A 16,465-nucleotide genomic window follows, 5' to 3' on the forward strand; every position below is an offset into this window, starting at 1 on the left:
TCCCCAGCCACGCGTGCTTCCCCATCTGGTATCAGCTTTGTATGGACTTCTGTTCACTCATGTGTAGATATTATTTTCCTCTCAACCCTTTTTTGGACTTCGTCTCCCCCAGCAGTTGGCACTACACCTAGATAATGAATTGCTAGGTTGGGGCATCCCCTGTCACAAGCCTGCCACTCAGGGTCTTGTGTCCCTCCAGATCCTCTCTTCCCAAATGGGGAAAAGCTCAGGAAGTCCTAGTCCAGATAAGCACGAGGAGGCCCAGGAGGACGCCATCTCCCTTCCCTGCTCTCACGTGTCGGGGTCCATATCGGGCACAGAGCATGGAAGGAGGGAGGGAGATGAGAATCCTGTTCACGGTCACATACACATTCAGGACACAGTCCCTCCCTGAACACACTCCTTTAGGGCAAGGCTGAGCGCTCAGCCTGGGACGAGGCGGCTCAGTGCATCATCTGAAGCCTCCGCCTGCCTCTTCTGCACTTTGCGTTTACTCTTAGACCGAACCCGTCCCAAAGTGTCCGATATTCAGTTGAAACCCTCAGACTATTCAGTGTCACCAGCATGACACCGGCTCATGTACAGTCCTGATGGCATCGCATTCAGACGAGTAAGACGTGGTTCATCAGATCTCAAGGAATCACAACCCCGGGTGGTCTACAGGGCTACAAATGAAATCATCAGAAAAAAATGTGACAAAATCAGAGGAAACGTTCCCTTTGTACCCTCTCTTTCCCCACCCCTAGAGTATAAAGATGATTCTGTTTCAGTATAATCCCTGAGGCTGCTGGTGTGCTCCATCATCTATAGCCCTGGAAGTAAGGAGCATAATCACTACTGCTGCTACTAATAACAAATAGCTGGCATTTATGTAGTTCTTTAAGTTTTGCCAAGGACTTTAAAGTGATCAACTAATTGTGTCCTCACACAACCCTGGGAGGTAGGGGCGATCATTCTCCTCAGGGGGAATGTGAGGCAAAAAGTTGAAGTGACTAGCCCAGGGTCACAGAGCTAGTAAGTGTCTGAGGCTGTAATTAAATATCGGGGAGACCCTTAGAAGTAATCCCTAGGGGTGTGTACTTTGTTCATGAAAAAAATTGACAGCTAAAGCATAATGTTGGCTTCCTAGCCTGACTTTGATACATCTCTTCCACTTTGTTTTTAGTTTCTTTAGCTATAAGATGAAGGAGTTAGACTAGAAAGTTTCTAAGGTACCTTCTATGTCTTGTATTTATCTTCGGTTCTGTGTTTTCTCTTGATAAAGGCTGAAATTCTGGGCTTAGATGTAAGTTCATCATTTTCTTTCAGATTTAGTAGGTGGGTCTGTCTATGTCCATCAGAGAATAATGCGTCTATTCTTATTTCCTCTGACACAGAAATGAGGACTTTCCTCACTGATAGTCCTTGTCTTTAAGAGCAATCATATTTAATAATCTAGCACAGACCATAGGATTTTCCTTGATTTGTTTTCTTTATTATGTCCCTTAGAACACATCTGACTTCCATGTTGTTCCACTTGTGCTCCCTCTATTTTGTTCTAGGACAGTTAAGTATATAATGCCTTTGAAGAAAGCATCTACTCAGAGAAGTTTCCTACGTCCGTATATACATATATATATTCCATATACAGGCAACCCCCAACCAACTAATGGTTTTTATTCGGAAAGTTCATATAAAAGACAGATGTTTGGATCTTAGAATACGTTTGTGAGGAAGCAACATTACAAATGGTGGCTATATTCCTGCATTGTTCTACAAGTCTCTTTGATTCATCATATCTCTGAAACATAGCTCTATTAGTACTCTAAAAACTAGTCACCATTTGCAATGTTAGTCCTGTGGGAAAGCGCATTTTGAGTGCTGATTTGGGAAGGCTAGGAGCAGGTTCCCCACTTCCCTGACAAGTCCGAGTGCAAGAACTCTTTGACCCATCTTTCTCCCTGTCTAGTAGTAGGATGAATGACTCTCTTAGCTCTAAGTCACTGATCACGGATCCTCTGTCCTGGGGCAGGAGCTGGAACAGGATTGGATCCAGGGAGAGTCAAGGACTCTAGAATAAGGGACCCTTTGGTGTAGAAAGTGAAGAGTATGAATGGAAAGCTTATGGCGGAGACGACTGCTATTAGGACAGAGCATTAGCACCTTATTTTGGAGCATAAACTTTTATATGGCAGCACTTACAGCACTGAATACATTATAGAATAACTTATCTGGGACCTCATGAGCAAAAAATAATTAAAGTAGGAAGCTACTAGAAGGCATGTGAGTTTTTCCTCATCTCCTCTTCTCTACTCCCTTAACTATGTCATGGAATAAGGATTCCAAAATCTTTCCCATCAAGCCCATTACTTAATTTAGTTTGTCTTTAAATTTGATCTAAGGGGGAGAGGGGGAGAGACAGCTTGGTGGCTCAAATCATTGGGAGCCAGACCTAGAGTGAGAAGTCCTATGTTCAAATCTGGTCTCAGATACTTCCTAGTTGTGTGTCCCTGGACAAGTCACCTAACCTCTGTTGCTTCTGCCTTAGAACCCAGTACACGGAATTGATTCCAAGACAGAGGGTAAATTAAAAAAAATTTTTTTTGATCTAAGGGCCCTGTGTGCCCCCAAGTGCATTTTGTCCTTTTTTTACTCTCTCTCCGCCAGGAGGAGAGGATAAATGTTTGGAGGGGTTTGGGGAGTGTTGATCATGGTGGAATCAAAGGAGAAGAGGAGGTGAAATATTGGTGACAAGAAGGGATGGCGGTACACTGAGCCATACTGTGAATGAGGAGTCTGTGGATGGTGAGGAGAGGACCAAGACCTTGGGAAGGAAACAGTGAGGAGTGACAATGGGACAGGGATGTCCTTCCCTTTATCTCACTTTGCTGCTTCCAACTGTTGCTTGGAGACTGATGAGGAGTGAGGGTCTAGATGGTAAGAGGCCATGCTGTGGTGAGGTTTTCCACCCTAGTCTCACGCTTTTCCCCTCCTTTTTTCTCCCTCCTTGAGACTTGACAGTGTCCCTCACAGATCTCATTGAAAATGGGGATGGAGGAAAGAAGCAAGACCCAGAGAGCAGTTCTGGAGGAATACTAGGCCAAGCGAATGGAGGTCGAGGTTTTAGGAAGAAGCAAGAAGGGGTGTGGTGGTTGTCTATGGCACAAGAAGAGTAGAGAGCAGGATAAATGCTCCACATTGATGAATGGAGTCAGGTTGTTCTGATTGAACCTAGCTGCGTTGCCATTTATTGATGTAAAAGATGTGGGGAAATTGAGCTTTGATGAGACGTGATTGTCTAGAGGCTTTGAAACCTTTCTTTTGAGTTACAAACTTAATCACGAACAAACACAAACATTTCAGTATGTAGGTATGAACGAAAAAGGGCATTACCTATGAAGTTAAAGAAATATATATATATATATATATATATATATATATATTAGCACAGTAGTCATGAAATTGCCATGCTAATGAACTTTCCTATACTTCTTTTTGACTTCTATTGAAGAAATTCACTAAATATCCTCTCACTCCTGTCAAGGATTTCTTTTCTGATTTTATTACATTTTAGTTTTGTACTTAGATGAAAACTTTTTCAATTTTACATAATTAAAATTATCCATTTGATCTTCTGTGAAGTGTTTAGTTGAGCATTCTCCCCTTACCATAGATGTGGAATAGTATCTCCTTTACTTTTCTGGGTTAATAAATATCTATCTATATCTATATCTATATCTATATCTATATCTATATCTATATCTATATATCTGTCTATATCTATATCTATATCCATATCTATATCTATGTCTATATCTATATCCATATCTATATCTATATCTATATCCATATCTATACCTATATATCTATGTCTATATCTATATCCATATCTATGTCTAGATCTAGATCTAGATCTAGATCTATATATCTATTCACATACACATAAATACATGCACACATATGTGTAACCTTTTATATTTAGGTCATATTTCCACTCGGGGTCTATTGTGATGTCTCTTGTAGTCCCTCTCTTCTTCATGGGAGCAATATTGCTTCTAAGATGGAAGCTAAGGGTTAAAAGAAAAGAAGCCAACCCCCCCCCCCAAACCACTATAGGACCATTTAATTTACTGCTATGGGAATTTGTTAACTTGACTTCATGAGAGGTGAAACAACTCCTAAAAATGCTTAATTTTAAAAATTAATTCAATTTTAAATTTTAATTTCATGCTTAATTTCTCAACAGTTTACAAAGAGAAACAACTAGCTAGATAAAGGGAAAACAACTAGACCAGTAAGGGAAGAAAGATGTTGAAATAAAAAGGATTTGGAGAGAGTTTCATTTATTCAGCAATTTGTGTGGAGCTGATCCAATGAAAGCAATGGCACCCTAAACAAGGCATGTTATCTCTGAATGTATGGTGACAAAATAAAACCCAACAAAAAAATGAAACTACACGCCAAACCCATTTCACTGACTTTTTCCCCACCAACTTGACTGAGATGTGGGTGAATTGTCTGGAAAATAGGATGTTGTTTCAATATAACCAGGGAAAAAAGATAAGAACTTGAAGGAGTCGGTTTTTTTCTCTTTCCCCATAAGGGATTCCAAAGACTAAATCATTTTCCTTTTCTTCTCTCCCTCTGTTTTGCCATAAAAAAATCACATCATCAGAAAATATTTATGAACCTTCTTTTGCATCTTATTTTTATTTCGTTAGTCAACAATAACAATATCAATCCTCCCTCTCCATTTTTTCTCTTTCTGCCCAAAATGGCACTCATCTTTTGGAAGGTTCGTGTATTGCTCCTCTCTCCTTAGCTTGCTCCTTTGTTGTTTCAGTCATACCATGAGCCCATTTGGTCTTTTCTTTCTGTATCCATGGTTCTGTGGAGGGTCCCACACAAATGGAACCTAGACTGTGCATCTAGGAGCTCCATGTTCAAATGCCCCCATTTACTCCATCATGTCACTGTTTCTGTTAGACCTTCACTGTGATGCCATCTATTTATCAAACAGCCTTGAATTTCGGAGTACTTAAAGTCCCAAAGAGACCAATAATGTGGTCCACCGCTTGGACTCTGAGGATGTAGCTAGAGCAAGGCTGTAGCAGATGAACGGATTCGTAGGGGTGGGGGCTCGAAGGCAATGAAAGCAAGAGGTTAACTTTATCTGCAAAGTACATTTAGGGTGGCTTTTATGTTAGGCTGCACCAGGAATGATATGGATCTGATTAGTATTATGAGAAACAATTGGAAACGTCAAGGTTGTTTCTTGGGGGAATAGTAGCAGCGTTTCTTCTGCTCTAGTTGACTCCATGAAGTTTAATAACACACTTACAAATAGGGATCAGTTCACGATCCTAATGCTATCATGAACAGGAGACTGTCGCGTGCATGAAACAACTGGCTTGGGAGGCGGAACCTTCTGTTCTTGTGCTCCTGTACCAGTTGCCACTCTCAGCAGCCTGGGGTCAGGAAGGGTCTGGGCTTGGCTCCATGCCCCATCCCAAAACGCGTTGCCTGGCAGCCACTGGAGTATGCTTTTCAGTCTTTGGCGTAGGCCATAACCAGGTTCAGAGGAGGCATTTTTCAGGCTGATATCTGGAGTGAGGACTCCACTGTATCCGTGTGCTCTGGAATTTAGCACCTGAAACACAGAAAGGAGGATCCATAGAGCAAGGAGATCTCGGGGATTGCGCAACCAAAATAAAGTACGTTCATGTCCAAATCTCTAAGGGTCGATGGATGTTTTAAAGGAATGAAGCCATTGATGCTAATATTCAACAATCAGCTCCCTTTTCCCAGTGGGTATTACAGGCACGTGATTTCGATTCCTGCTTTAAAGATGACGACATCCTTAAGAAACCCAGCAAAAGGGCAAACCGCGTGTACTGGAAACAGAGAGCGTGGTCTGTAAGATGCTCTGGGGGGCCCAAGCGTGCTCTGTGCTGGGCATAGTAAGTCTATGGCAAGGAAACATTCCGGGGAACAAAAGGGCACGGATTTGGAAGGCCCAGCTTAATGCACTGGAAGAGCGTGGAGCGAATAGCTCAGCCTGGAGACTGTGAATTCTCTTCCCCTGGGGAACGTGTAGAGATTTTCCTCAGCTGACTTGAAGGGGGCAGAACTGCTGCGAAGCTTTGTTTGTGCCTGTCTGGAGATCTCGCCAGCCACCGTATGTACTTTGACTGCTTTGCATACATACATTTATGTGTTGGGGGTCCTTTTATCTCCCTCATAGACATGAACTCATCTTGGTATCTACATGCACACACACACACACACACACACACACTCACACACACACACACACACACACACACACACACACACGGCACTCCAGCACAATTCCCTGCACATAGTAGGTGTACCAAGGAAGGGTTAGATCCTTTCAGAGTACTGTCCCGAATTTGGTTTCTTTTATACTCTCCCTCAGAGCCTCCTTAGAGCTCTAAGGATGCCCACAGCAGGCATTTCACAAATGCTTGTTGAATGAATATGGAGAATTTCTACTCCAATCATCCCAGGAACTAAGGGGGTTTGGTTAATGGAATGTCAGGAAATAAACGTGCTTTTCCTTAGTGACTATGCGAGTGTATATACACATATTAAGCACTTTCCATTAAAATGCAGATCCTGAGACCACCCAAAGCATGCCGTTTTCTTCCCAGGGGGCCTTTAACCCTCGTTTAACCCTTTAAACTCATATTTCACGCTGGACAGATAGCATGGCTTTGCCCACCCTAATGGCGTGCCTTCCTCCATGGCAGTGAGGCCATCCGTCACACACGTCCATCTGCTGTGACTCGAAGGGAGGCAGCATTCCATGCAGACATTTTACTTCTGGAAACAATTTTTGTGTGTTTGTCGGTTTTCTATAAACAATAGCTCTAAATGGGGCACATCGATCTCCAAAGAGTGTGCCACTTCCTGTCAACTGTGGCCCTTCCAGAAGAAGCAATGAGGAGGCGCCTGCGAGCAGACTGTATGTGCAAGCAGTAGTGAGCACCCCGCCCTCCAGGAGGGAGGGACTAGTTCCTGCGGAGAGATTCATTTCAGAGAAAATTACAGAAACGCCCGGAACAAATGTTCACAAGCACGCCTGCTGCTCGTGCTGTCCCGCGGCATCAAGCTGACAGGGCCTAGTGTGAAACTTCAGGCGGCCTCGCTCTCACACTGGGGGGAACCCTGGCTCCAGCCATGTTTGGAGAGGCGTGTTTTCAAGAGAGGAGAGTGTCAAAGAAATACCTCCGCAGAGTGACCCCGTCGGGAGGGAGGAACTGAGTGGAGGGGAAGGACTTTCCTCAGGACTCGGGTCTACAGAGCTCTCCCGTGCATCTGCCCTGTTCTCCCCCTAGACTGTGTCTGTCTCTGCCCAGATTGGCCTTCTCTTTTCTCGTCCTACTTCGTGGTCAGTAAGGACATCGGTGCTCAGTTGGTGTCCTCCTCGCCTCTAGCAGGTGTGCACTTGGCACTCCATAAACGCCTTGGACCTGAATGAAAGTCCCTGTTCTTCACTTTCTAGGAGGACCAAACGTGTGAGTGGGGCAGCTTCGGTGGGAGCTTGATGGGCGTCCCAGATGACGGTGGAGGTTCTGCCCTAGCGTTGGCAGCATATACTAACTCGCGTTCTCTGCAAGGCTGTAGAAGAGCGGGCTGCTGTCACTTACCTAACTAGCAAGAGAGAGTAGTTCTTCCAGCAGGTGGCACTGTGCTCCAGTCACCCCTTAAATTGTTTCTTAGAGTGCAGCCGGTGGGAAGACTTGAGCCTCCCCAGGAACAGCCAGAGTGGGCTCAGCCTACGTCCTTCTGCCACCGCCCTGAGCTCATGGGCTCCTCACGCTGCGGCAGATACTGACCCATAAAAGCATCATAAAGGTGGAGACATCAAAGCTATTCCCCAATTTAAAAGCCAGCAGAGCCCTCGTCCTTGCTATAGGAGACAGCCCCAACCCTTGCCAACCAATTGATTCAGGTGATTCAGTCAGCCAACGTCTCCGCGGTCCACATGACTCGTTAAATCCGAGCCGAGTCAAATTGCTAAGAAATGGCCACGTGTGGAGGATTCGCAGTTTTCCACGTAAAGCTCCTACCAACGCAGGCTATAATCAGAAACCTATTGGGTCACTGTCTGGCTCCATCTGCACGTTTTCTGAGTGTGATGGGAAAGGATGACGGAGCATGATGGAGCCCCCTAAAACTATCCTTGTGATTCTCGTTATTGTCAAAAGCATTATTGCTGCAGGAAACTCTTGTAGCATTACAGCGGTGCCTTCTCCACCCTGCTGCACCCGCAGGCATTGATTACTGATCGATTTAAGGTTGTCTTTTCTCCGTCATGGACTCGAGCCCCTACCAAGTCTGTCCTCCCATCTTAAGGGCCCAGTGGCTGGCACTCCAGGCCCACTGAACTACTTAACATCACATTGGCTGTTACAAAGGGATATCTACCTCAAAGGTATAGCAAGGCAGGGATCATAATTGCCCTTTGCATGGCCTAAGACTCTGGGATCACTACTTGGCTTAGACCCAATATATTGGTCCCCCCAAATCAAGTTCAAATGATTACCAGCTTCTATTGGGCTGAAGCCCAAAGGTCATTTCTTTCTTTTTAAATTGTATTTAATTGATTAGTTAAGACTATTTTTCCATGGTTCCATGATTCATGTTCTTTCCCTCCCCTCCTCCAGTAGCCAATGTGCAATTCCACTGGGTTTCACTTGTGTCATTGATCAAGACCTATTTCCATAGTATTGATATTTGCACCAGGGGGATCCCCCCAGTCCTATCCCCATTGAACCATGTGATCAAGCAGTCGTGTCCAAAGGTCACTTCAAATGTTCAATCTGTGTTCCTTGCGGCCTCAGTGCTGGACTCATTGAATAGAAGGCTTGGCCTGCATTCTTGGACTCATGCACTTTTGAATTCCAGGGGCTCACACTCCTCATGGACCAGTTTGGAGACTATTCACTGAACCTAGGATAGAAATAATGAACAAAAATGCCAAAGACTCAGCTCTGCTTCTCTGGAGCTATATGGTCTTGGGGGGCCTAGAGGAGAAGGATCCCAAGGCACCCCCTTTCTTACTTCAAGTTCTCACAAAAGTCCTCAGCTGGCCACGAATCAAGACCTTTTACAGATGTTAAACATTTTGGCTATGAAAAAGGCTTTGAAAAAGGTTCTCCCAAACTACATAGGAGACCAGTGTAGAATTTCATTGAAAGCCCCCCAAAGCAATTCCATGGTGCCTTCCATGTAGATGATGCCATCTTAGTAAATTGATGGTATCTATACATATACCAGAAACCCCCTCACATTAGATTTATATACTTCAAAAAATTAGAGGTATATTCCATAGAGAGAGGCAGAATGATGTAATTCATAGAGGTCTTAATTCTGACACTTACCATATGACAATGGACAAGTCACTTAGATTCCCATTTTTTGTCATTGAGTCATTTCATTCATGGCTGACTCTTCATGACCCCCTTTGTGATTTTCTTGGAAAAAATACTAGAGTGGTTTGCCATTTCCTTCTCTAATTCATTTTACAAATGAGGAAACTGAGGCAATTAAGGTTCAACGACTTGCCTAGAGGCACACAGATAATAAGTATCTGAGGTCAAATTTGAACTCATGACTTCCTGAATCCCAGCCCTGCACTCTATCCACTATTCACCTAGCTGCCTAGCTTCCCATCCCACTCAGGCAATTCTCTAATATGCTAAGTTACAAGACAAAACATTCATTAAATTTTCATACTAGGAATTCCCTGAACTAATCAAATCACTAGCCCAGACCCCCCCCCCCCATCCCTGTAAACACTCCACATAGGCATAGTTTCCCTTAGTAACACATATTGGATATCCACTTTTCTAAACTTTTAGGAGGTCTTTTAGTCTCATTCAATTATCTATCATACCGCGATTCTTGAATCAGTTTATATTTTGAGACTGCACATGGATCTTGGAATGAACTGGAAAGCTATACTTCCTTTTTCTTAATCCCAAGTTTTAATATTTCAGCACATCCTTAAAGGACGCCCCTTAGTTGTAGAGTTCATAGACTTTAATCATCTCTCCGCTTCTCTATTTTCAGAATAGCGATCTAATCTTTTGAATATGTCATCAGACAGTCAAGATCATGTTAGTCACTTGAATTGGCCTTCTTTGAACTATGGAGAAGGAAAGTGGAAAGTGTAATGTGAAAGACAGCTGCCCTTAGAGCCATGAAACTGTGGGTTCACGTTCAGTCTCGACCATGTACAGGCTCTGGACAAATCGCTTCAGTTTTCCGTATTCTGTGATCCCTAAAACTATATTTAATAGAAGGTGATGACCAGTTGGCCCATCTAAAGGCAGCTCCCCCAGTGGCAGCTTAGTCATACCGTGGTGTTGGGCTTGGACACAAGAAGACTGGAGTTGATTCCTGATGGAGATGCCTCTGCCAGCTTCAGTTTCCTCTTCTGTAAAATGGAGCCCAGTAGCACCAAGGCTGTTGTGAAGATCAGATGAGATACCATATTGAAAGTGCACTGCAAACCTTAGGTGCTATATAAATGCTACCTCCCTCTTCTTCCCTTTCCTCCTCCTCGTGGGTCTGGTTTCATCCTAACTCTGATCCAGCCTCAGCAGTCTTAACACTTTCTTGAGATGGGCCAGGATACTATTTTCTCCTGATAATGGAAACAAGGGGCATTTGTCGCCCCTTTTTGGACGGAGGCTGATGTATAGGGACAGCTTACAAATTGTTTCCAAACTGGCTCCCGTTCTTCTCCGATCCCATGGGACACGTCACAAAGGTAGTACAGTCTGTTTCATACAAGAATTGCATGACGAGATCATCCCTGAAAAGAGTTCCTTTTTAAAAGATGTCCCCAGGTTGTGCTCTCACCTTCACCTCATTATTGCACGTAATCAAGGATCGCTCCGAAAAGGGAACGATGAAGGAGCTGCTTCCCATAGGTAGAAATTCCCCTACGTTGGTTGTAAAATAACTGAGGGAAAAGACAATGGAAAAGCAACGAGAGGAATTTAGGACACCTTTTTCATCCCGTAGCCTCCTAACCTGACCCTAGCAATACAAAGTCATTAGTGGGTAAATCCCAGGGACTTTGTTGGGGCATATTCAGGGTCGCACGGCTATTTAGGCTCAAAGCCCTACATTTTATCAACAGTATCACATGCTGCCTCTCCAACCACACGACTAGTGATTTGCTTGCACTCGACCCTTTTTAAACACGGACTGAAAGTTATAAGCCGACATATCCCAAATTTAGCTAATTCTAGAGATGGCTTCGTTTATACACGTATGTGAATGTGTGGATACTTCACATATTGGCAAGCCTGAACAAGGGGCTTCAAAGTGGTGGTTGTGGCTGGCTTTGTTTTTCCATCTCATTCCTTGATTCTTTGCTCTCAATCTAAAACTGACCCAAGGTCTCAGGCGGGACAATGACTCTGTTTCCCTCACAAGCTTGTGTGGGCTTAAAACTCAATATGGACTTTTGGTTTTAGGTATATGAGTAGATGCTCTTCTGCTGGGTCTCCTTGTCCACGGGACTTCAGTTCTGAGCCATGAACTTAGAGTTGAACTTTTTGATCAAAATCAATTGTTTTTCTACTGATGGTGAATTCCTTCCCAAGGGCAAAATGACTGTCTCTAGGCTAAATAAAAGTGGCTGATAAGCATCATCTCATCAAGAAATGCCATGGAGAAAATAGGAGGGTCAGCCTTCCTGCTTTAGCACATGATTAGGGCTCCCTTTACCTGGGACCCAAACACTGTTTCTCATGCCTTCATCTTCATTTTACTTTTGGGCATTTTCGCTATCAGATCAACAATTGATGACAGGATTGGGAACAGAACTCAGTCTTTGCATTTTTACTTGAGTGTGACTCAGTGAGTTCAAATGGCTCGATTATTAGGAAACATTTCCTTCCTAGTCTGAGTGGTCACATAATGCTGGGGGGGGTTGAAGGGGGAATCACTTTGTCATTTCGTCTCTTCCCATCATTTTAAAGATGAGGAAAGAGAAACTTTCAAGGGGTAAATTAGTGGATTGATTTGAGTGATGTGTTGAGGATGACCCTGAGACTGTGGCCCTGGGAGACTGGGAAAATGGGAGAGATCTCATCATGATTGAGGGAGTTTGGAAGAAAGAAGGTTTGGGAAGAAAGACCAGGAGTTTGGTTTTGGACATGTTCAACTTGAGAGGCCACACCACGTTCATGCTCGGGAAGATGCATGATTGTAGTTCAGGAAAGAGATTGGAGCTAGCTACCCAGATGTGGGGATCACCTGCACAGACTCGGTAAGCGGAACAACGGAAGAGGATGTCACCGAGTGAGATGATATAGCGTGAGGAAAGGGGCACGACATAGATGGAGAGTCAGCAAACAAGGTTGAGAAGGATCCATCGCACAGAAGGAGAGCCAGGAGAGAGCAGGGCCACAGAGCATAGAGCATATCCAAAAGGAGAAAGTGCCTGACAGTGTCGAATGCTGCAGAGAGATCAAGGGAGAACCAGACTGACCAAAGACCACTCGATGTTACATGAAGAGATCATCGGGATCTTTAGAGAAGGCCTTTTTATTGAATGATGAACTTGGAAGCCAGGCTGCAGAAGAGTTAGAAGAGAAGGGATGGAGAAGTGGAGGGTGGAGATGCCTTCAGGATTTGGCTAGGAAGGACAGGTAGAAGCTTATGGCGGGTAGGGATGGTCAGATCATGTGAAAGTGAAGTGTGTGTTTGCTTTGTTTTGAGGCAGGGAGAATTATGAACGTGTTTGTAGGCAGCCAGAAAGGTGCCAGCCAGTAGTTAGGAAGAGACTGAAGATAGGAGAGTGAGGGATGATAGCAGGGTCCATTTGCCGGATAATATCTTCTTTTCAAAATAATTTATTGTGCACCTAACATTAAGCAGTAATAAAAACCAATCTGATATGCATTTACAACCAATTACATTTAAAAATTAATTCCTCCAAACAATATGTCACAAATGAGTTCACCAGTGCACATATTTCGGTCTCCTTCCTTCTCTACTTGTTCCTTTCTGTATCTGTGTATATAGTTTTCTTTTGATAATAACTTGCATCTTCAGAGAGCTTTGAGGTTTGCAAAGCAGTTTCCTTACAATAAACCAACCTGTGAGATAGGTAGTATAAACATTACACATGACTGTCTCCATTTTAAAGCTGGGAAAACAGAGACCCAGAGAAGTTAAGTGATTTATATGTAGCTGGTACCTTGAGACGTCAGAACTTGAATTTGAGTCTCATGACTTTGGGATCAGTAAGTACTCTTCACATTATTCCATGTTGATTTTTTATAGTCAGTCTATGCATATTTTTCCTTTTATTCTGTTCTTTTATTTTCACATCACTTCATAGAACGATCTCTAAATTCCTTTATATTCTTTACAGTGATTTTTAGGGACTTCATGTTATTCCATTTCATTGATATGACATCGTTTATCCAACTATTGGCTACAGAGGCAGCTTCTAGTTCTTTGTGATGAAAATAAAGTTGCTACAGATGAATTCTTTTAATTCTTTTAAGGTTACGTTCATAAGTAAGTCCAAAGGGATGGGTTGTTTCTGCCACTTACAGTTTACTCATCAACTGTATATAAGTCTGACTTTTTACTTCATTTTGTCATTTTTAGTAATCATCCTGGATAGCTTTTAGTATCTCCGAAATCCTTAGCTCAAGGGGCAGCCCAGGCCAATGCCCAGATCACATTTCCTAGAATACTTGCCTTTTATTCATCATATCTAGTCATGTCTGGAGAATTTGCCTTCAAGGCCTCCGATAGCTGGGAGAGAAGAGCAGCAAGTTGGAAAGTCAAATTGCTCATTTGTCCTACTTGGTATCTCCTCGAGCCAGCCTTGCTCTTCCTTGCCTGCTGCTTCTCTCCCATCCTCCCTACCTCCTCAGCTCTCTCTTCTCCTTGTCTCTCATCTTGTTTTCAAGCTCTGCCTTTGGCCAGTTCCATTTTCCTTCTCTTGAACATTTTAGAACTTCATTCCTTCGTTATCAAGATGAAGTGGGAACTACTTAACAAGTTTTTACCAGCATGAAAGCTGCTTTTCTAAGGGAGCAAAAAAGGTCAAGACTGTGAGATTATTTTCCTTCAAAAGGAAGGACTCCTTCGATTTGTCTCACCTCCTTGCCTATTGGCACCACCCCAGTTCACTTCAGAAATGAATTACTGAGTCGCCTTGATTCAGATCTCCTCTAGCCCACACTATCTACGCCACTGTCAGACCAATTTGTCTTAGCTCCTGCTTTTCCCGTGTTGCTCAGAAATCTTTGACAAATCCATTTCCAGTGGTATTAAATCGAAGTTTCTCTTCCTATCTTTCAAAGATCTCTATTATCTGGATCCATGCCAGCAAGCCACATTCCTCCCCATCCCCCATCCACACGGTGGTCATTCTGGCCTCGTCCTTTAGTATTACCTCCTTGACCTGGAAGGTCCTCTTGTCTTCCACATTCCAAGTTCTGCTTGGCCATGACTTATTCATTCGGTGCTCACTGGTGCATCCCGCTTTCGCCTGACCATCCGATGTGCCTACACCACACTTACGTTCGAACTATACATCATGCTTTATATTTCCCCATTCTTCACGTATTTTGTTCTTCAGTTAGACTGTGAAGTTGTTGAGGACAGGAGATCACTCACGTCTCCCACGTTTTCTGGATCCCTCCAGAGCTTTGTCACGGGGCTGAACTCACAGAGGGTATTCAAGAAGTATTCGCTAATTGAGCTGTTATTTAATGAGAATGTTTTTTCTTGAACTGTGTCACAGTTATCTGTAAAACTGAACTGTTTTCCCCTCTCTTTCTTGCTGCCTTCTGCCAGTGAATGTCCCTTCAACCGTAATGGAAGCCATGTGCAGACAAGACACCCTGCAGTCCTTTAACAAAAGCAGCAAGCTCTCTCCTGCCACTCCACCACGCTCTGTAGTTTTTCCACAGACTCCGTGTAGCCGGAATTTCTCTCTCCTGGATAAGACTGGGCCCATCGAGTCAGGGTTTAACCAAATCAATGTAAAAAACCAGCGAGTTCTTGCAAGCCCAACTTCAACCAGCCAACTCAACTCTGAGTTTAGTGACTGGCACCTTTGGAAATGTGGACAATGCTTTAAGACATTCACTCAGCGGATCCTTTTACAGATGCACGTATGCACCCAGAATCCTGACAGGTAAACTTTGGGCATGCACTGTCATTTGTTAGTGTAAATGGAGCCATGTTCACGCCCCTTCCCCAAACCAAATCACCTGGGAGCAGCTTCCACATGCCATTAAGGCAGATCACTATGGCTATGGCTTGACTTGGTGGTTTATAAAACCATTTGGAGGGGTGAGTCCACATATTGGGGGAAGTAGCTAGGAATGTGGCTTATTTTTCAAACAGGTTCTGTACAACCAGTTGCAAGAAGGGGGAAAAAAAGAAGGAAAATTTATGAATATTATAGATGGAAAAATGAGGTCAAGATAGTTAAAATCTTCTCTGTCTTCCAAAGATAATGTAAGCCTCTGCTGGGCTGCTGTCACAGTCATTTCAGAGTTCACCTCTAGTGTGCGATGTGTATGAGCTTAATTAAGTACTGAGAGGTAATGAATTGGAATTTTTTGCTTAGCACTATTTTTCTTCGGAGCATGCAAACCCATAAATCGTGCGAAGCTGTCAAAAGGAAATACCTCCTCTCCCAGTGATGTGGAGGAAAACAGATGCCACTTATTCAATAAACTAATATCCACACAGAAGAAAAATGTTGACTAGATACCTCAGAGTCAAAGTTGGCTTGAAAGTTTGTCAATACGGAATTTTATGGCCATGAACTGAGGATGAAATTTAGCTGAACAAGTGAATTAAAATTTCAGGTACTCCGACCAGTGGCACAGTAGATATAATGGAACCATTATTTATGAATCAAAACTGGTTTATTCGACAATCTTGATAGCTGGCATCACAAAAGACAAAAATCAAATTAATTCAATAGGAAAGGATTTCTGTGTTTTATCTCTCCTTTATTGGGGATGAAGATTTGACTAAAAAGACTAAATAACTGGCCAAGGCACTGTGGATGTAACCAGGACTCTTTGAGTGCACACATAGTTCACCATGGCAAGCATAAGAGGCCAAGGAGGCAAAAGTCCTGCTTTCTCTTCTAATTTTGACACACGTTTACTCCCCCCAATTCAGCCTGATTTGCCCCTGTTGCTTCTACGGGCCTCAAGGAGATGTACTTCTTCTGAGGGGTGAAATCCGTTGTTCCAACCCTCTGGGTTCTGCCCCCTTAGCTTAGGAGTGGTGGGCAGGAACACAGAATCGACCCTTGCTCTCCCACTGTATCTCTACTGGTAAACATTTTCTAAAATAACCATTGATTTTAGCACCCATATGTTTTCCCTGGTACCATTTTGACAGTCAAATGTTTAGCAGCAAACATTGCTGAAAGAAATGAATGTTCCAA

The 16,465-nt window shown here is 43.4% G+C and overlaps 1 protein-coding gene across 2 annotated transcripts in view; it reads left to right on the forward strand.

The window, feature by feature from the left end:
* Positions 1–16,465, forward strand: part of PRDM6 (PR/SET domain 6) — a 147,325-nt gene that overhangs the window by 108,660 nt on the left and 22,200 nt on the right. For both annotated transcript variants that reach the window (XM_001363514.4, XM_056804508.1), the window contains one exon: positions 14,848–15,190. In XM_001363514.4, the coding sequence (XP_001363551.1) occupies positions 14,848–15,190 (343 nt within the window). The remainder of the gene's footprint in view (positions 1–14,847; positions 15,191–16,465) is intronic.

This window comes from Monodelphis domestica, chromosome 7, assembly GCF_027887165.1.
Source record: "Monodelphis domestica isolate mMonDom1 chromosome 7, mMonDom1.pri, whole genome shotgun sequence".
Lineage (NCBI taxonomy): Eukaryota > Metazoa > Chordata > Mammalia > Didelphimorphia > Didelphidae > Monodelphis > Monodelphis domestica.